Source organism: Lampris incognitus, chromosome 5 (genome assembly GCF_029633865.1).
Source record: "Lampris incognitus isolate fLamInc1 chromosome 5, fLamInc1.hap2, whole genome shotgun sequence".
NCBI lineage: Eukaryota > Metazoa > Chordata > Actinopteri > Lampriformes > Lampridae > Lampris > Lampris incognitus.
This window is the reverse complement of record NC_079215.1, coordinates 17222598-17243035: the sequence shown is the minus strand read 5'-3', so window position 1 is coordinate 17243035 and position 20438 is coordinate 17222598. Positions and strand designations below refer to the sequence as shown.

At 43.1% G+C, this 20438-nt stretch overlaps 1 protein-coding gene across 1 annotated transcript; it reads right to left on the bottom strand.

Moving 5' to 3' along the window:
- Nucleotides 1-950: 950 nt before the first annotated feature.
- On the bottom strand, nt 951-20335 carry esf1 (ESF1, nucleolar pre-rRNA processing protein, homolog (S. cerevisiae)). The gene is made up of 14 exons (XM_056280105.1): nt 20298-20335; nt 19235-19671; nt 15049-15428; nt 14247-14360; nt 12311-12420; nt 10862-11014; nt 9698-9812; nt 8476-8659; nt 6982-7161; nt 6406-6533; nt 5968-6058; nt 4310-4401; nt 2996-3148; nt 951-2553 (listed from the first exon to the last, which is right to left on the bottom strand). The coding sequence occupies exons 2-14, from the start codon at nt 19647-19649 to the stop codon at nt 2203-2205; spliced, it is 2466 nt and encodes an 821-aa protein (XP_056136080.1). The 5' UTR covers nt 19650-19671; nt 20298-20335; the 3' UTR covers nt 951-2202.
- Nucleotides 20336-20438: the final 103 nt, after the last annotated feature.

Genomic DNA, 20438 nt, shown 5'->3' with positions numbered 1-20438 from the left:
TTCCAAACTATTGTTACATGAACATAAATCTTTTTCCCAGAAGTGGTTTAAACACCTGAAAGGAGCCGATGATACATGCTGACATCACAACATGGGGATAAAGTGGACAGTATTCCCAAGGTAGTACTTTTGTCAGTTGTGCAGTTTTTGCAAAGAGAAATGTAAAGATCTGAACAGCTTTCTATTGAAGCATGTCAGTCTGTCATTGTTAAGAGGTGAAGGTTGGGGGGGGGGCATCCGGGTAGTGTAACGGTCTATTCCATTGCCTACCAACATGGGGCTCGCCGGTTCAAATCCCTGTGTTACCGCTCACGTGTAAATGTGTCTGTGTCCGGGTGGCACGGCAGTCTATTCCGTTGCCTACCAACATGGGGATCGCCGGTTCAAATCCCCGTGTTACCGCTCATGTGTAAATGTGTCTGACTGCGTCCGGGTGGCATGGCAGTCTATTCCATTGCCTACCAACATGGGGATCGCCGGTTCGAATCCCCGTGTTACCTCCGGCTTGGTCGGGCGTCCCTACAGACACAATTGGCCGTGTCTGCGGGTGGGAAGCTGGATGTGGGTGTGTGTCCTGGTCACTGCACTAGCGCCTCTTCCGGTCGGTCGGGGTGCCTGTTCGGGGGGAATAGTGTGATCCTCCCACGCACTACGTCCCCCTGGTGAAACTCCTCACTGTCAGGGGAAAAGAAGCAGCTGGTGACTTCACATGTATCGGAGGAGGAATGTGGTAGTCTGCAGCCCTCCCAGGATCGGCAGAGGGAGTGGAGCAACAACTGGGACAGCTCGGAAGAGTGGGGTAATTGAGTCCACAGCCCTGATGGAAGTCAGGAGTTTGTTCCACTATTTTGGGGCCAGACGGCGAGCAGGAGTGTGCATGTTAAATGTTAATATGGGTACGTTTGTGCAATTCCTTGACCCACATGCATAACAAGCAGCAAGATTTTAAATTTTATTCAGGCAGCAACCAGGGATCATTGTAAAGCTACAAAGAGGAGAAACTTGCATCTGTTGGCAGATTGTAAACAAAGTGCGCAGCATCATTCTGGATTCTTTGCAGTGGCTGTATTGCATGGGCTGCGACACCAGTGAGAAACGCACTGCAACATTCTAACCGAGGGAATACTAGCATCTGGCTCAGGATGTGTGGTCATATCTTTCAGATGTCACCAAGAGCAAAGTGACAGGAGCAGGAGACACCCACAATGTGGTCAGAACACGAGAAGCGGTTGTCAATCAACATCACGAGATCCGTTGTAGATTTGGAGGGCATGATTGTCGACATACCGAGCTTGATCGGCATATGACCCCGGGGATGGAGGATTTGGATAGCGTGACCAGCAGCTCAGTTGTTGACAAATTAAGCTAGATGTTGCTCTCCCTCATCCAAGCAGATATGATACAGACATCTGTTTTCTAGCGGGAAATAAAGAGCACATTGAGTCTGGGTAGGGAGTTACTGATTGAGCTGGTTTAGTAGCGATCAGGTAGAATTTGTCGAGTGCTGAAGTCTGGGTGGAGCATAGGGTAGCAATTGAATGATCAGTTTCAAGAGCAACAAATTCTCGTAATAGTTTACCGAAGTGGAAAGGCTAATGGGAGATGGAGCGGAGGTTGTAATAGAAGGTGATGATGAGAAGGAGAATTAGGGATGGTAGGTAAAAAGGATGACTGTTGGAGAAAGAAGTGGTCAGATGTGTGCAGAAGCATTGAGGTTGGAGACAACAGTTATGATTTTACTGAATGTTACAATGATCTGACTTAGTACTATGATCTTAAAAGCTTTACACTCAAATTTGCATGTTACACATTTGACTTGGATTCGTGCACATTATTTCCCTGCAGTTGAGATATTTCCTATACAGAACAGTCCATAATAATCTGCAGTACCCTCAGCCCTATATAGGAAAGGGATACTGTGACTGTTGTTATGTCTGCCAGGATATGAGAAGACAACCTGCCACTTGCTGGTAGATGGAGAATGAGTTTACCTATACTACGAACCACGATGGCAGGTAAACAACTCTAATTTCTAAGGCAGTTGGGTAATTTGGGATGTTTCAGCCACTTTTACAGTGGACAAAAATGTTAAATTCGTTTTTTAGATGGCAAGAATAGCTTTTTTTTTTCTCTTTTCATCAGGTTCTTACACAGACCAGTTTCCTACAAAAACAAGATGTCCATTGTCCGGTTCTGCTGACCTTACGCAATCCTCTGTTTCTTTTGTGCTTGGAACTTCTCAGTTTTGTTCTTGATTGACTTGACCAGCAGCGACAGACTGGGGTCCATGGCTTTCCTTTTAGAGGCCTCGGCCGCATTAGTAGAGTCGGCAGCCTTTTCCTGTTTCTTTAGCCCCGTTTCCTGTCCCACATTCTGCGCTTCCTGTGTGGGCATGGCCTGCTGAGCCCCTAGGGCTTCCTCCTCCCGTCGCCGCTGCTTCTCTGCCAGGAAGCTCTGTGTGCCTTTTGTCTTTTTGTAGTTGGGGTCGCATGGGTCCAGGCTGAACAGGTGGGAGGTGAACATGGCCTGGAAACGTGGGTCTCTAACATCCACCTGGAACCAGAAACACACAAAGGAACTCAGGAAATTTATTCCAAAATATGCTATCTGAAGGTCATAAATACACTGAAAAAAATAGTAAAATCCATAAATGATGCAAATAAAAAAACAACACTTTATTGCATGGTGTTGAGTAACTGAAGTCTTTGGTTGATAAAAATCACATTAAAACTCAGGTTCAACCATGTTTTGTGTTTGGCGGTGGGGAAGGTGCTGACACTGATGACTCTGAATCATTTTGAATGGATCTCTGGCATTTGGAGTAGTCAAGCACCCATTAAGTAGATGGTATCCCCATAAGTGTTAGTTAGTTAAACCAAAAACAACAATCTTCAGGATTGTAGCATTAACGTCACCATATGACATATGGAACCCCCCCCCCCCGAAAAGATCAACCATCCCCCTTTAACCTTCCCCTTGGCACCGGGGCCCTGACCTGGAAGTCGTCTTCCTCCACATGCTTGTCCTTCTTCTTCAGGAGCTTCTTCTTCTTCTTCTTGCTCAAGTTCTGTTCCTTGACAATCTGGTCGTAGTTGAAGTGTTTGTGTTGGGCGTCGTCTTCATCCTCCATTAGCAGAGCAATCTCCGCCTGAGGAGAGGTGGGGAATAGACACATGGTAAGGAGGGAACATCCATGATTAGAAAAGAAACGAGTTCAAGTAAGCATTAAAAAAAACATGCTATACAGACAACTTATTTTCATGCTTGTTAGAATTGCAACTTTCTAGTCTTCATTATTTTAAAACAGCAGTTCTTGGTTATTGGCGATTATTTAGTGCTAGTATGTTATTCTAGTCATATTGCCATATTCTAGGCAGTCTAACTTGTAAGATAGTGGAACAATTTCTATCCATTACTCAGACAGGGCATCATTTCTGAAGCGTATCCTTTCCCATACTCTACTCTATTTATCTTATAAAGTAGTTGTGTTATTAGATTCTCTCCTGTTACTTGCGTCATCTAATTCTACAGTTTTGAGTCTGCTTACTACTGCATGGTCCAACCTCTGTGAGAGGTTAAAATAAAATCTGTTCTGATCTTATTGTGCAGGCATTTTGCTAAACCCCGTTTACATTTTCCCATTTAGCAAAACGCTTTTATCCAACTTATAAAGAGTATCAGCAATTTGCAGATAAAGTGCAGGTCATTTCATTAGTGTATGAATACACAATGTGGGATTCCAAAGTAACTGGACAATGCCACCAATCTGAATCATGTTCAAGCAGACAGACCAACTAAGGTAAGCCTGGAAATATTAAGTTTTTAGGCCTTACATGAATGAAATAAGAAAGCCTGAAACCCTGATGGAAGACAGGATTTCATTCCTGCATTTATGGGGCCAGGTGGAAGAAAAGTCTGGACCTTGAGCTTGGCCATTTTAAAGTGGGCATAGACAGTAACTCTCCGGACGTAGAACAAAAAGGGCGAGCAAAAGTGTACAGCTGCGAGTATTACTGTGGGTTAAGTTATGAACACCAGGAAGGATATTCCCTTTTCCTTTTTTTATATTTGTGGCTTCCAAGACATTCTGTGTTTGAATATCAGACAAAAATATGAGACTGTTCAAATGATTCACAGCACACCCGATGACAGTATCAAGATAAGTTGGAGTAAACCCGATGGTGAAAACATTCAATAGACCCAATTAAGACGTTTTTAAGGGGCTTGGTTATCTTTCTATTGCCTGCCTGCTAAATGGGTGAACTAAACTGACTGCGATAATCATTCTTTGAAGAATCTGAACTTTAACCTTTTGTTTCTCTAATTCCTCATTTTCCTCAGGCGTTCTCTCCACTTCCTCCGCTTTCTTGTTCTTCTTCCCCTTTGTTCTTGTTTTCAGCTCTGATGGTGGCAGCCGAGATAAACAAGGGTTCAAAAAGGTATAGGCACATCCAAAACATTTCACCAGTGTTGAGCAATCAAACCAGACACAAAGAAGAAAAAAATCATTACCCGGACACTGCGTTTTACGGTGCTCACGACACGAAATAAAACACAATCATACTTGGGATCTCAAAAGTAGTAGCCAATATACACAGACACACTGAGGTACACCCTAATCTGTTCATCCTCACACATTAAAACCACTGTATTACCTTTTCACACAAACTAAGAATGAGGGCTGTGCAACGTCCTTCTTGTAGAATACTACTACTGCAGAAGTGGATCCAAAAAGGGAAATTTCTATTGACCGTAGACCTCTCATGGACCATTTTTACAATCCTATCACACGGTTAATAACTGTTACTACCGTCTTTTGCCACTAGAGGGGGGGGGTCATCTGTTTTACTGAATATGGATTGTAAATCCTCTGCTGTGATTTTGCAGCGCTTCTAAAAATCTGCTAAACTGAATATGGGCTAACAACATGGTGTGGCTGGACAGTGAAACCTGCTCTTTCACAACGTTGCTCATCGATGATCAGCGTGTTGGGCTGACACACCCAAGGGTACCCGAAAGTATATCATTGAACATTTTCTATAGCTAATATTACAATATCAAGCAATTTCACTTGAAAACATAGATGGTACTGAGACCATGTCCACACTAAAATAGATACTGAAAATGCATCTATTTTTCCCTCCATTCTGGCTTTCCATCCAGAGTTTTTGATTATCACAAAAACATTCCCAAAAATATTTAAATTTGAAAACACTAATCTCACATGGTAGTGTGGACTGTGAAAACTGAGCTCTAAAAAAAAAAAAAATATTGACATGATTGTTATGGGATTTCAGATAAAGCTGCTGGCTCAGGTAGCCTGGGTATTGAGGAGCAGTGTGTTTACAAGTTTAGCCCAATCACTACAAGCTGCATATACTTTAAATTATTCCAACCGTTTTCCCAAAGCATACTATAGTGCTTTACATTTTTCAATTTTTTTTCTACAATCCAGACAGCCATTGGTTTCTATTCAATTCAGTGTGGTACAAAAATCAACTTACACACTTGAAATTTGTATTAAGATATAGGTACTCGATCACAGTGAACATCAAATATCGTCAATTTTTTTTTTTTTTTGTCAAAATTATTTCATCATTATGGGATAATGCAGCTGAAACCACAGAATGATTTGAGAAGTTTTAACAGTTGATAAAATAACTAAAACACTGTGGTATGCTTTGAGAACTGGTTGAGAGCAATGTAAAGCATAGTCATTTGTTCTAAATGGGCTATAACATGCAAAAACACTGGTATATGGTCCTTCAAGGATTTTTCTCTTAGCACTTCAATATCGGTGGCAAACCTTTCAAAAACAATCTTAAAATGGAAAACCTTTGATCTGTTTTCACCATGAAAACGTTTTCCATTTTCTCTAGATTAGTATGGACATGGCCTGAGACTGCCAGTGCTGTTGAAAAAAGTGGAGTGGCATATCAATGGTAGTGATCACACGTCATCAGTCACCTGAAGAACCAAGCTCTTCAGCGAAGAAGGGGTCATTGAAATCGACATCTGGAGGAAGCTCATCATCGCTGAGCTCCGAGTCAGTTGCTCCCTGTGGATGGAGGAATCTGTTATTCTCAACGTGAAGAAGAGGCGGGAGCATCTTATTCTCCACATGAAGAAGAGAGAAATCTCTTATCTTCCATGCAAGAAAAGAGAAGAACTTGTGTTGAAAGATGTTCTCTCTGTGTGCCTTTATTCACAGTAATTCAGCAATGTGTCTCGATCCATCTGTATGTGCAAACATCGGTGTACTCTTATGTGAAAGAGAGAGCAAAAGAGAAGACGAAAAAGAGAGAAAAAAGGGGAGACACGGAGAAGAGAGCAAGACAGACAGAAGAGAGAGGGACAAAGAGAAGGGTGGACAGTGTGAGAGAGTGAACAAGAAGCTCACGTCACCTGTTTTCTTTTTGCTTTCTTTTGTTTCTTCTTCTCTTTCTTTTTGTTTAGGTAGCCCTCCCAGGGTGTTGGTTCATCTTTACCCTCCAGCTTCTTCTTCACCAGCTGCTCTGTGGTCTCCTTGAGACCTGTGTCAGACAGACTGACGGTCTAACTGGTCTTATACACACGAGTTCATTAATAAGGAAGTATCTACATATCCAAAAAATATCAGTTGGCAAGCAAAGAAGTTAGGGAATGATGTGTTTCTGAATAGAGAGCAAAAGGCAAGAACTAAAAACAACAAACAGGCAAACTTTGCTTAGAAGTTCTTGATTATACAGTATTCATGTTTAGTATTGTAAGATGTGCATCATGTAAGAAACATGATGAACTCAAAAAAATGTTATATCCATTTATTTTCAGTAAAAAAACTCTTCTAAGAAATTCAACGAAACTGAATAAAAAGAAAATAGATTGGAAGAAAGTGTGTGGTGATGCCAGCACTGGGAGGACAATGTGTGTAGTGTGAATGGAAACAGTGTAAACTATCCTAGAAAACTCCAAATTACGAAAACTACAAATAGTGATTGCTACCTGGTACCCAGGTTATTTCCATCTCCATGTCCTTGTCTTCCTGTTGTCTCTTCTCTTTTTCCTGGATGCTTTTCAGGAGCTCTCTGTACTTGGCGATCTGCTCGGTGGTCTTCTTCTTCTTCTTCTTCTCATTTGCTCTCGGTTTATCTTCCTCCTCAGCAGTCTCTCCTTTCTTTTGGCCTACAACGTCAGATCATTTAACCTTCTTAGTGTGGTGATATATCATCAACAGAGAATTTACTGGGACTCACGGATTCACATTTGGTCAGTTCCTAATATAGCTGTTTGAATTGTCCTTACTGACAAGTCACTGTGACATTTTTGTCGTTGTGCTTTCTGATTTTATTCTTCAATCTTATTCTTGCTTTTATGCTGACGGATTTCATGTTAAATTTGTTTTCAGTGTCAAGCATACTGTAATTTTTGAACTGCACAAAATGTGCTTTGTAAATAAAGTGGTTGATCGGAGTTCTGGTTGTAGGCACCGATTAGTCCTTGAGAGCAAGGATAAAAAAAAATCAAATAGTTGTGTGCAGTGAAATAATACCTGTTATTAACTTGTAAATCTTAAACCACATGAATGCAATGGAAACTTCAGTTACTACCGTTGATGCAGTTTACCAGCAGTATTACTGCCTTTTACCACGAGAAGACATTGTTTGGCCTTCCTTCTTAATGTGCATTGTGCTGACGTTCTCTCCTGTCTATCTTCCAAATGCTACTTGGAAGCATGCAATAATACTCTTATACCGTTGATTGATAGCAGCACATTAGGCACACTGTTGCACGTTGACTCATTTATCCAAGATAGCCAGTTTGTCAAATGTTTGCACTGCAGCAATATGCACTTTTGGTCTGTAAAAACAAATTAACCAGTATCAACGGTGTTAACAACACTGGTGTTGCTTGACGCAAAAAAAATAATCCCTGACTGCGACAGGCTTGCCCTGAACAGAACCCTGAGAGTCTGCCACCATCCTCAGGGGTGTGCTGGCTGGGTGACACTTATTTTCCACTATTCTAATTTCAGCATCACAACAACACAGTAAAAAGACTAAGTTGAAAGTAATCAACTTAATGTAAGTGTGCCAGGTTCATGGTTTCTTTAATCAGTTTTAAGTGGGATCTTCCATAAACGTTCCCCCTAGAAGGCCCTTCTGGAAGTTAGATTTGGGTTTTGAGAGGGGACTGGAAAATACACTGCCCTAAAGTCACTCGGGACAACATGAATCTGTTTAACATTTGCTCAGATAACACATCTACTCCTTCAAATCTGTCTTTTTACCTATTATCCATTGTACACTGCATCAAAGCTGCGCTCTGTTCCTCTTAGTGAGGTGTTGAAGGAAGTACGGCGGTTACTTAACGCTTATCGTTTGATCCCCAAATCAATAATTATTTTGCAAATGGTCAATTGAGAAGAAGCCTGATGGGGTGGGGTCAGCTGCACTTATATAAACAGTTAAAGTAATTCTTCACCAGTTGCATTCCTACCTTCTGCTTTATCCCCATCCATGTCCAGTTCCTCTCCATTCTCCTCCTCCTCCTCCTCTTCTTCATCTTCGCTGGATGAGGCCAGGTAGGCATTGAAGTCCATCTCCAACATTTCATCCTTGTTGAACTTCCTCTGGAGAGCCGTCACACGCTCATGGTCTGTTTCGTCCCACGTCAGCTCCACCTGATTGGTTCAGGGGAAAAAAGAAACAGATAAGGTCAAAGTGCAACATCCTCTGGACCGTCCTAACATCTGAACAGTCCTTTTGCACAAAAAGATTCAATGCAACCAGAACTCTGACCTCTGGAAGCTCACTTACTCTTAACAAATCTGGTCCAGCGTCCTCTAGTCTTTCTTGAGGATTAGATTTGAATGTTTTTATTGTCCTCAACAACAGACTTAAATAATGTACCACAACTCAAGCAGTTATTATGGCACCAAGTGATTTTAGTTTGATAAAACCTTGATCAATTCATTTAGAAGCACAATCACTTCAACTGCCAAATCCAAGAAATGCACACCCTTACTTGTAGTATTGCTGCATATAACTTACAACTGTGTGCATATTAGCACTTCACAAATTTAAAAGTATATACTAACACACAGTAGAGCAAAAACAGGACATCATGTGTAGTACATGGGACGCTACCAGATGTAGTAGCAGCATATTAAGCATATCAAAATGAAAGAATGTAATATAGCAGTGTTGTTTTGGTACACACACACACACACACACACACACACACACACACACACACACACACACAAGTTTAAATGTAACAAACTCCCTTATGCACTTTCCCTTTTTTTAGATTATTTTTTTATATTTCTCTGCAAAAAGGGCAAATTTTGAAACCACACACATCTAAAAGTTACATGTTTAAAATAAAAAAATACATAAATATTTGTTAATCTGATAGATTTGACATCGAGGCCATCTGGTTAGCAGTGTGTGTGTGTGTGTGTGTGTGTGTGTGTGTGTGTGTGTGTGTGTGTGTGTGTGTGTATATATGTGTGCATTCCATTTGTGGGTACTGGAAGAAAATGACTAATCTATATATAAAGGTGTAAAACAATATTTAAACAAACATTTTACAGCTTGACTGTCATGAGAACATTTACTGAAAGCCCATACAGGGTGAATGATATTCACTTCATATATCTGAATTTGAACACAAAATACATTTAGATAGTTTGGTAGGCGGGATGACTGGGGCTTACTTTTGACGTAGAGGTGGCTGCTGAGGTGAACAGCTTTGGGGTGTAGGCCGACAGGTCCACCTCTGATGCCACATCTTTTGGTTCCTCGTCAAACGTGACATCGTCAGGAACGAACCTGTTTCAATGGTCATATATACAGGGTGAAAAAAGGGGTGAGAACCACATGACGATCCAGGTTTACAGAAAGGCCTATTTTATCACTGCCTTTCTGGAAAAAACAAAAAAACAAACATGGGACTCTCCAAGGCAGCCCTGTATTCAAAAAATCCTAATCATTTACTGTGTATTTATACTTCGCCCAAATTTCTCCCTCCGGCCAGTGAAGTTAGAATTAAATTTCCATCCATCCACTATCCAAACTGCTTATCCTGCTCTCAGGGTCGCGGGGATGCTGGAGCCTATCCCAACAGTCATTGGGCGGCAGGCGGGGAGACACCTTGGACAGGCCCCCAGTCCATCACAGACCCCCCCCACACACACACACACACACACTTAGGGATAATTTGGTACAGCCGATTCACCTGACCTACATGTGCTTGGACTGTGGGAGGAAACTGGAGCCCCCGGAGGAAACCCACACAGACACGGGGAGAACATGCAAACTCCACACAGAGGATGACCTGGGACGACCCCCAAGGTTGGACTACCCCGGGGCGCAAACGCAGGACCTTCTTGCTGTGAGGCATCCGCGCTAACCACTGCGTCGCCGTGCCACCCAGAAATATATTTAACGTAGTAATTCTGTTTCTGCTCCTAGAGTAAAAAAAATTGCTTTGTTATTTTCTTAAAAGCTACTAAATTCATTAAAAGGTATTCAATTTCATGCCATTTTTGGAGTTGTGGGAAAATAGCTCAATGTTAAAGGGCAGTTTTTTTGGGGGGGGGGGGACCCTCCTATAAACATTTGCCATTTTTCGCTTGAATGTTTTTGATGATGTAGTCCAGATCACTGGATGGTCAGTCACTTAAAACCAGCTAACAGACATGCAACTGACTCACATTCAAATTTTTTCAATAAGTTTGCTCAGGACTCTTTGAAACATAGAAACATTGTGAATGTATGTCGCTGTGGACAACAGCATCAGTTACACGACTAGAATGAAAACACTGACAGATGTGGTCGACTGACTGATTGACGTGTAGCGTTGCACCATGTTCACTTACCGCAGGTCAATGATGGAGCAGCTACTCTCGTACTCAAAGCCGTCGCACTCGTTGTAGATCTTGGAAGCGGTCTCCGCGGAGTCACACTCCACCACGGCATAATAGTACTTCAAGCGCTTGAACTGGTAGTCGCGCATCTTCTCCCTGTAAACCCTTTAGACACACACATGCAGGCGCACAAATACACACCCAAAGCCACACATATACACACACACACACACACAAAGCAACAAACGAGGATTAATATTGAGGGTAGGGACAGTTTTCCTGTCAGTCTGATGATGCGTTGTCACCTGTAATGATGACATCATCACAGTGGTGAATCTCTTAGTTTCAGCTGAACTAAAATGTTACGATGTTGTAGGACCCCAGGAGATGTGGAACTTTTGGCAGGTTTATGTGGCAACTGTCAGTGTGTCTGTAAACTGCGAATAAAAATTGGTGGCAAGAATTTTTATTATAGCTTAGTGAGATCTACACAGCACACTATTTCACTTTGGAAGTGAGGAAAACGTGACAGGTACTGCAGCTTTCGATGACATTTATGTGGGGTTTTAGACCTCTGAAGTGAGGGAGCACTTGTTAGCCAGCTCCATTTAACGCAAATGAAAGGAGTTTTTCATAACATGAGTTATAACATGACATGAGTTACTTTATCCCTTTGTCTAAATTGCATGGTTGAATGGAGGGATAACACAACAGTCCTGCCAAAATGATGGCTGTGACATTTGCACTTTCTAGCCAGTGGGTTAACTGTTGAACTGAATGGTAAAGACAAAGGAAACGGCAGCATTCAGCAGTGCACTGACACACAGGCACGCATACACAGAGAAGGACAGGGGAAGACATGTGTGTCCAGCTGTCGGCCCTCAGCTCTCTCTGGTCCTTTTTCATTCTCTACTCCTTCTTTAGTATTAGCAGTTTTTCAGATAGGGTTATGAGTTCAGTGGAGCCCCTAAAAGTGCCGCTTGGAAATATTTCTGATATGAGGTGAAATATACAAGCGTTTAGTTCTTACACTTTTTGATTGCATATATTTACATATTACTTTTGGTCCTAACAACTGCCATATTTCAAGTTGCCAGAAAGAGCATTGTACAAGCTGGGAAATGTTGCCTTTTTGGTTTGAGAATGAAGCAACTGCAATAACTGACAGATTAGTGGATTATCAAAACAGTTGTGGGTGCCACCCAAGTGTACTTATTTAAATGTGTGTATGTGTGTATTTCTATGCACGTGGTGAGATGATTGTGTATATGCATATATGCGTAAGTCCATTTCTGTGTGTGTGTTTACATGTGTTTGTGCAACTCTTTTTGAAATTGTGCTTGTGTATTTTTTTTTTTTTTTTTTTTGCGTGGATGTTTGTCTGCACATGTGTAAGTGCCCCTTTGCAAAGTTTTGTGAATTTGACTGTGTGTATGTATGTATGCACAACAAGTCTCAAACCTCTGCTCCTCATTGTCCTCCTCTGGGTCATCTGGCAGGGCCCTCAGCTCCAGGGGCCCTTGGGTCTTCTCCAAATGCATTCTCTCCCTCCCGAACTCTGAAGGGTAGATCTAGACCGCACAACACAACACAATGACTAATCAATAAAATTATGTCGAAAACTATGTCTCTCTTTTCCACATGATATGTCCTCCACTGTTTCTTCATGCTGGATATAGAGTCCTGTGTGTCAGTATGTACTGCGGGACTATGTTAGCAACATAATACAGCATCGCAGTACTGAACAGCTAGCATACTGATGACACCCCTTTTACAACAAGGCAGTTTGAGAGCTGGTTCCAAGCTGGTGCCTAATCTCAAACCAGTTCTTCACGTTTCGACAGCCACAAAACCAGCTCTTGGCCAGGAAAACTGGTTCCAGAACAGCACCAACTCTTTGCTGGGCTAGAAGAAAGGACCGCTTACATCAGTGGCTGGGGGCGGGCAGCAACAATCAGTTCTGCCGAATAATACATGCCCCTCATAACATTCAGTAATGACACTTCAAATCAAAGTTGACAGGAATCAAATGGTTTTATCAGCACATACTGTATATGATCGATTCTGACAGAGTAAATTTGAAACTCCAAATTCATTTTTCTGCATTTAAACACCTAATTTTAGTAAAACTATCTTAAAAACACAGCTTAAAAACACCGAAGAGTTCGCCCAAAGAAATATTGAGACATTCATCAAGCAAACCTTGTAAATGTCAGACCAATCAACCCACAGGAGCACAAGGCAGATAATCACAGGTTCGGTTAATGTTATAATGGACATTTGTGTGAAACCATCCGTCAACAGGGAAATAAAAGCCTATTGTCTACGAGGCCGGTCACTTGAGAGAGCTCCAGCCAGCTCAAAGTGGGTTCTGTGAGCGTGACTGGCCAGCTGGTCGCCGGTTTGTGGAGCTTCTCAACTCTGAAAATGTTGGAGTACATTTTTGATTTGCCATCAATTTTCATAAAACTGCCAATATTCAAAATCTGCACGGCTGATTTCGTGCCTCAAAAATTCTCAGATGTAGAGGGCATCCCGGTAGTGTGGTGGTCTATTCTGCTGCCTACCAACACGGGGATTGCCGGATCGAATCACTGTGTTACATCCGGCTTGGTTGGGCATCCCTATAGACGCAAGTGGCCGTGTCTACGGGTGGGAAGCTGGATGTGGGTATGTGTCCTGGTCGCTGCTCTAGCATCTCCTCTAGTCGGTCGGGGCGCCTGTTGGGGGGGGGGGGTGTAGGGTGTGATCCTCCCACACGCTACATCCCCCTGGCAAAACTCCTCACTGTCAAGTGAAAAGAAGCGGCTGGCTACTCCACATGTATCGGAGGAGACGTGATAGTCTGCAGCCCTCCCCGGATTGGCAGAGGGGTGGAGAAGCGACCAGGATGGCTCAGAAGAGTGGGGTAATTGGCCAGATACAATTAGGGAGAAAAAGGTGGGATTTTTTCCCCCAATAAATAAATAAATAAACATTTCTCAGATGTGAATTTAATGATAAAATAGCATACAAAAATAGTAATAATTTCAAACTATAAACAGTTGATTTCCCACCTCATCTTCAGAGATGTATACAGACGTACATGGTAACGTATTGACGTGGCTCTCTAGTCACCTCTAGCCTGTGGAAAAGCAAACCAGTTCTTCGAAGGTTCGCAAGCTGAACCAACTGCGAACCAGCACTAGCACCAGCCCAGAGCTAGAACTAGGTTCACGTTGGTGGAAAGGGGGTATGAGATGTGATTTACAATAGTGTAGGTAGATAGTGACAGACGCAATCCAGTAACATCTTCTAGCTGAGCTAATGTTCTTTGGTTCTGACCTTTAAACCCTCCTTATATGGGCGCTCGTAATGTTGGCGATTGTACTCTCATCAGATAATGTAAATGTCATACCTTCACAGAGAGTATGACCCCTCCATTAGGTTTGAAAGAGCCAAATAAGGCCAGCAGGTCCTTGGCTTTTATTCTGTCCCAGTCCATGTTACACACAGCCAGTCTCATGGTCACCTGTTGGGGGACACACCACAGTCAAAAGACCAGTCACATTATTATTATTGCTATTATTATTTAATAAAAGCTACAATCCTGAAGATTGTCATTTTTGATTCACTCACTTCCACCTATGTTGACACATGGTCTTAAATACACCAGCAACACGATGTACTCTTAGGCCCCCGCCTCGGTTCAGGGATAGTCATTCCCTCTTCACATAGATCGCATTTAAAGTGAACTTTTTCATATGAACAAACGTCCATTTTGTTACTATCCATCACCTGGTCCACTAGAGGATAGGCAGAATTTCCTCTCTCTTGGACTAAGTGGTCCATGAGAACAAAGACAGTATATTAACACAACATAGTAATGGACATTTATTTAGCTAGCGAGTAGTATTGGCCCACCAGACAGGACAAGGTGGAACTTGGCCTCTGGTGGACCAACCAGAGAGATGCATCAAAGGTGGTGAACTAGTGAAAGATTGAATGGACAGGGGAAATCTTAAAGATTGACACTTTAAGAGGAAGAATATATCAATCAACTCACACAAACTAAGACTATCAGAAATATGAACCTTAATTAGGAAAATACCAAAGTAATTATAATATCTGACCAGAAATAATACAATAAGGCAAACCTGAGTACTCTGTAATTATTACCACTAGGTGGCAGCGTTCTCATTTCCAGAAAACGCCCTCACCTGGTCATTGCGTGAAGCGTCTTTGCACAGCTCTCCCCAGTCATGTTCGATCTCCTCTTCCTCATGGCGCAGGATGGCATCCACCTCGTCTTCATCATCTTCGTCCGAGCTGGTCTCCACGTTGCCCTTTCCCCTGGCGAGGTCTGGCCCGCTGTCGCTATCCTCCTCTGACTCTGAAATGGATGAGTCCTGATCCGAGTGGCTCTCCGCCTCTGAAACCTCGTTATCATCCTCGTCCCCGCTTTCAACTTCATCACTAACATCTCCATCTTCTTCCTCTCCCTCTTCCTCTTCACTGCTGTCACCAACTCTGTTGTCTTCATCAACCTCGTCTAAACTCTGGTGCTCCTCCTCCTGCTCATCATCATCATCATTATCATCTGGGGGGTAAAAAAAAAGTAATTTTTTTTCAACGCTTTTTTTTTTCTTTTTTCTGATTTTCCCCTTTTTTCTCCCAATTTAGTGGCCAATTGATCCCTATTTTAATTCAAACACCCACCCTCGTATTGCATGCGTTCGCCAACTGCATCTCTCCGGCCGGCAGTCTCGAAGGAAAGCGCCTCCCCACTTTCGTGACAAGGCGAATCCAAGCCGAACCACTGTTTTTCCGACACACACAGAGACGCATTCACATGACGAACACAAGCCGACTCCGCCCCCCTCCCGAAGACAGCGTTGCCAATTATTGCTGCTTCATCGAGTCCGGCCATAGTCGGATCTGACGAGACCGGGGCGCGAACCCCAGTCCCCTTTTTTCAACGCTTTTAGCTAGAAGTTAAAACAATCATCACCACTAAAAGGTACCTGTGACTGGTTTGGCTTCTCTACCAGCCACCTTTGGAAAGTCACCTGTCATCCACAAGTGCCATTCTGTTCTACATTATGGTTTTCTGGTGAAATACTGAAAATGGTATTGGAAAATTGGTCATTTAGCTGCTAGTGTTCTACGTGAAGACAAAAAAAAAACTTAATAGACTCATAATCTAGTCCGAGAGGAACCCATCTGAAAAGAACCAAGTGGATACTAATTGACAAAATGAATTAAATGCAAAATTTTAACTGACACAACGATCCATCATTCAGTGCTTAGAAACCATCTCTACTTCTTCACACATTCAGATCAGCTTTTATGAAAAAGAAAGCCACTTTATTTTTGTCATTGTAGGTTACAACGAAATTGTATGTTTAAATAAAATTTGTTCTCTGCATTTAACCTATCCTATTGTATAGGTGCAGTGGGCAGCTGCAGCACCCAGGGACCAACCCAGTTCTTTTTCTGATTGCCTTGGTCAGGGGCACAGGCAGGAATATTAACACTAACATCTACTACTACTACTACTTTCGGCTGCTTCCGGTAGGGGTAGCCACAGTGGCTCATCCATTTCCATTTCTTCCTGTCCTCTGCATCTTCCTCTGTCACACCAGCCACCTGCATGTCCTCTCTCACCACATCCATAAACCTCCTCTTTGGCCTTCCTCGTTTCCTCTTCTCTGGCAGGTCCATATTCAGCATCCTTCCCCCAATATACCCAGCATCTCTCCTCCACACATGTCCCAACCATCTCAATCTTGCCTCTCTTGCTTTGTCTCCAAACCGTCCCACCTGAGCTGGCCCTCTAAGGTAATCGTTCCTAATCATGTCCTTCTTCATCACTCACAATGAAAATCTTAGCATCTTCAACTCTGCCACCTCCAGCTCCAGCTCCTGTCTTTTTGTTAGTGCCACTGTCTCCAAACCAAACAACATAGCTGGTCTCACAACCATCTTGTAAACCTTCCCTTTAACTCTTGCTGGTACCCTTCTGTCGCAAATCACTCCTGACACTCTTCTTCACCCACTCCAACCTGCCTGCACTCCCTTCTTCACCTCTCTCCTGCACTCTTCGTTACTTTGGACAGTTGACCCCAAGTATTTAAACTCATATGCCTTCGTCACCTCTACTCCTTGCATCCTCACTATTCCACTGTCCTCCCTCTCATTCATGCATCTGTATTCCATCTTGCTCCTACTGACTTTCATTCCTCTTCTCTCCAGTGCATACCTCCACCTCTCCACATTATCATATTAACACTAACATGCATGTCTTTTTTTGATGGTGGGAGGAAACCGTAGCACCCAGGGGAAACCCACGCAGACATGAGGAGAACATGCAAACTCCACACAGAAAGGACCTGGGACAGCCTGGGGTTCGAACCCAGGACTTTCTTGCTGTGAGGCAACAGTGTTAACCACTTGGCCACTGTGCTTCCCCCAGTATGGTGAGTTGTATGAGAGGTTAGAAACTAAGGAAGGAGAAAAGGATGTGTACCAATTCGCTAGACAGAGGGACTGAGCTGGGAAGGATGTGCAGCAGATTAGGACGATGAAGGATAGAGATGGAAATGTGCTGACAAGCGAGAAGAGTGTGTTGGGACGGTGGAAGGAGGAGTCTGAGGAGCTGATGAATGAAGAAAATGAGAAAGAGAGAGAGAGAGAGAGAGAGAGAGAGAGAGAGAGAGAGAGAGAGAGAGAGAGAGGGTTGGATGATGTGGGGATAATCAGGAAGTGCGGTGGATTAGCAAGGAGGAAGAGAGGGCAGCTATGAAGAGGATGAGTGGAAAAGCAGTTGGTCCAGATGACATACGTGTGGAGGCATGGAGGTGTTGAGAGACGGCAGTGGAGTTTTTAACTAGATTGTTTAACACAATCTTGGAAAGTGAGGGGATGCCTGAGGAGTTGAGAAGAAGCATACTGGTACCGATTTTCAAAAATAAGGGTGATGTTCAGAGCTATAGCAACTACAGAGGTACTATAAAGTTGATCAGGCACAGCATGAAGATATGGGAAAGAGTAGTGGAAGCTAGGTGAAGAGGAGAGGTGATGATTATCAAGCAGTAGTATGGTTTCATGCCACGGAAGCGCACTACAGATGCTTTGAGAATGCTGATGGAGAAGTATAGAGAAGGTCAGAAGGAGTTACATTGTGTCTTTGTGGATTTAGAGAAAGCATATTACAGGGTGCCGAGAGAAGAGGTGTGGTATTGTATGAGGAAGTCCGGAGTGGCAGAGAAGTATGCAAGAGTGGTGCAGGATATGTATGAGGGTATTGTGACAGTGGTGAGGTGTGCAGCTAGAATGACGGATGGGTGAAAGGTGGAGGTGGGATTACATCAAGGATTGGTTCAGAATCCTTTCTTGTTTGTAATGGTGATGGACAGGTTGACGGACGAGATCAGGCAGGACTCTCTGTGGAATATGATGTTCGTGGATGACATTGTGATCTGTAGCGAGAATAGGGAGCAGGTTGAGGAGAGCCTGGAGAAGTGGGGGTATGCACTGGAGAGAAGAGGAATGAAAGTCAGTAGGAGCAAGATGGAATACATATGCGTGAATGAGAGGGAGGACAGTGGAATGGTGAGGATGCAAGGAGTAGAGGTGACGAAGGCATAAGAGTTTAAATACTTGGGGTCAATTGTTCAAAGTAACGGGGAGTGCAGAAGAGAGGTGAAGAAGAGAGTGCAGGCAGGGTGGAGTGGGTGGGGAAGAGTGTCACGAGTGATTTGTGATAGAAGGGTACCAGCAAGAGTTAAAAGAAGGTTTACATGATGGTAGTGAGACCAGCTATGTTGTATAGTTTGTAGACGGTGGTACTGACGAAAAGACAGGAGGCAGAGCTGGAGGTGGCAGAGCTGAAGAGGCTTATATTTTCATTGGGAGTGACGAGAAAGGACAGGACTGGGAACGAGTATATTAGAGGGACAGCTCAGGTTGGATGGTTTGGAGACAAAGCAAGAGAGGCAAGATTGAAATGGTTTAGACATGTGCGGAGAGACGCTGGGTATATTGGGAGAAGGATGCTGAATATGGAGCTGCCAGGGAAGAGGAAAATAGGAAGGCCAAAGAAGAGGCTTATGGATGTGGTGAGGGAGGACATGCAGGTGGCTGGCATGACAGAGGAAGATGCAGAGAACAGGAAGAGATGGAAACGGAAGAGCCGCTGTGGCGATCCCTAATGGAAGCAGCCAAAATTAGTAGCAGTAGTAGATAAGGAAGTTGTGATATAAAAGTTTGACCTAACCTGTAATTTGTAATAGAGTTCGCCTTGAAAGTTTTTTAGGCTGTTTCTAAATGTTGCCGTCAATTACAGGAAGGACCAGCCTACTTCCATCGTAGACAGAAAAAGCAGATAGAGACACTTCAACTTACCTGCTTCAACAACTCTGACTCCTCGTATTAACTGCTTGCCAGTGATTTTAAAGTCTTTGTCCTGTGTGTCTTTTTCTTTGTTTGGCTCTTTCTCAGCCTTGATCTCTCCCTTCAACATTCCTTTGGCTTTGTTCTTGTTTTTCTTCCTTTCCACTACCTTCTTGCTCTCAGCATCTTCTTCCTCAGAGTCAGAGACGTTGTAGAAGCGCTTCATGTCTTCTGTGGAACTGTGGTTGATGGGCCGGCCACGTTTATCCATGGTGTACTTCAACTTGAAACGCTTGTCATGAAACATTGCCTGGAAGCGCTTGTCAATCTTAATTTTGCTCTCTTTTTCAGGCATTTCCCAGAAGCGAGGGTCCTTCTGGACCCGCAGGAAGCGGTCATCACCACCTGGGTTCATTCTCGAGGACATGATGGCTAACTCAGGGTGTCACCTGTCAAGATAACAGAACATTTTGTCACTGACTGCTGGCAGACATAGAAAACAAGAATGCGTGAGTCTTGTGTCATAAATGCCCTCTTTGTGCACCATTATTATTAGTACTATTTTCAAACACGGCATTCACATTAAAAACAAAGCAATGTTACTGTATGTCAAAATTTATTCAGATTATATCGTGCTCAGCTGACAGCCAAAACTGTGGTTTCAACAGCCAAGGATTTGCCCCGAAGTAGGTGGGCTAGGGTCAACACGTCAACTATCCAACTGCAGGTTTGACAAAGTTAAGGTTTGTAAAGTGATCAACAAGGAGTACGTGTTGACACTTGTACGAATGTTACAACATACGAATGTTTAAGAACTTCATCTTTCTCGTTCGATCGACACTAACTTTTACTGTAACACAATCGCTAAATTTACAAACGCCAATACTGAGCCAATAAACTAGCCTAGCTCCGACACGACATGTAAACATTCCTTTCTCTCGGGCAGACTCAAGTTGAGTACAGAGGACGAATTAACAACTTAACAACGACATGACATAACCTTTGCAGAGTTACTTAATGAAATATTATCGTAGATAGATAACATAATAAGAAAGAAACGTTTGTTTTCCCATACCTTTGAGCCCTCTCTACACGTGCATTTCCCAGCATGCACCACTTCCGCAACCTGCTTTTTTTTGTCCCGCCCACTTTAAACTAACGTAAGAGAGGCGAGTCAAAAACCGTACGAATGCGGAAAGAAAGTTACAACAGTTCA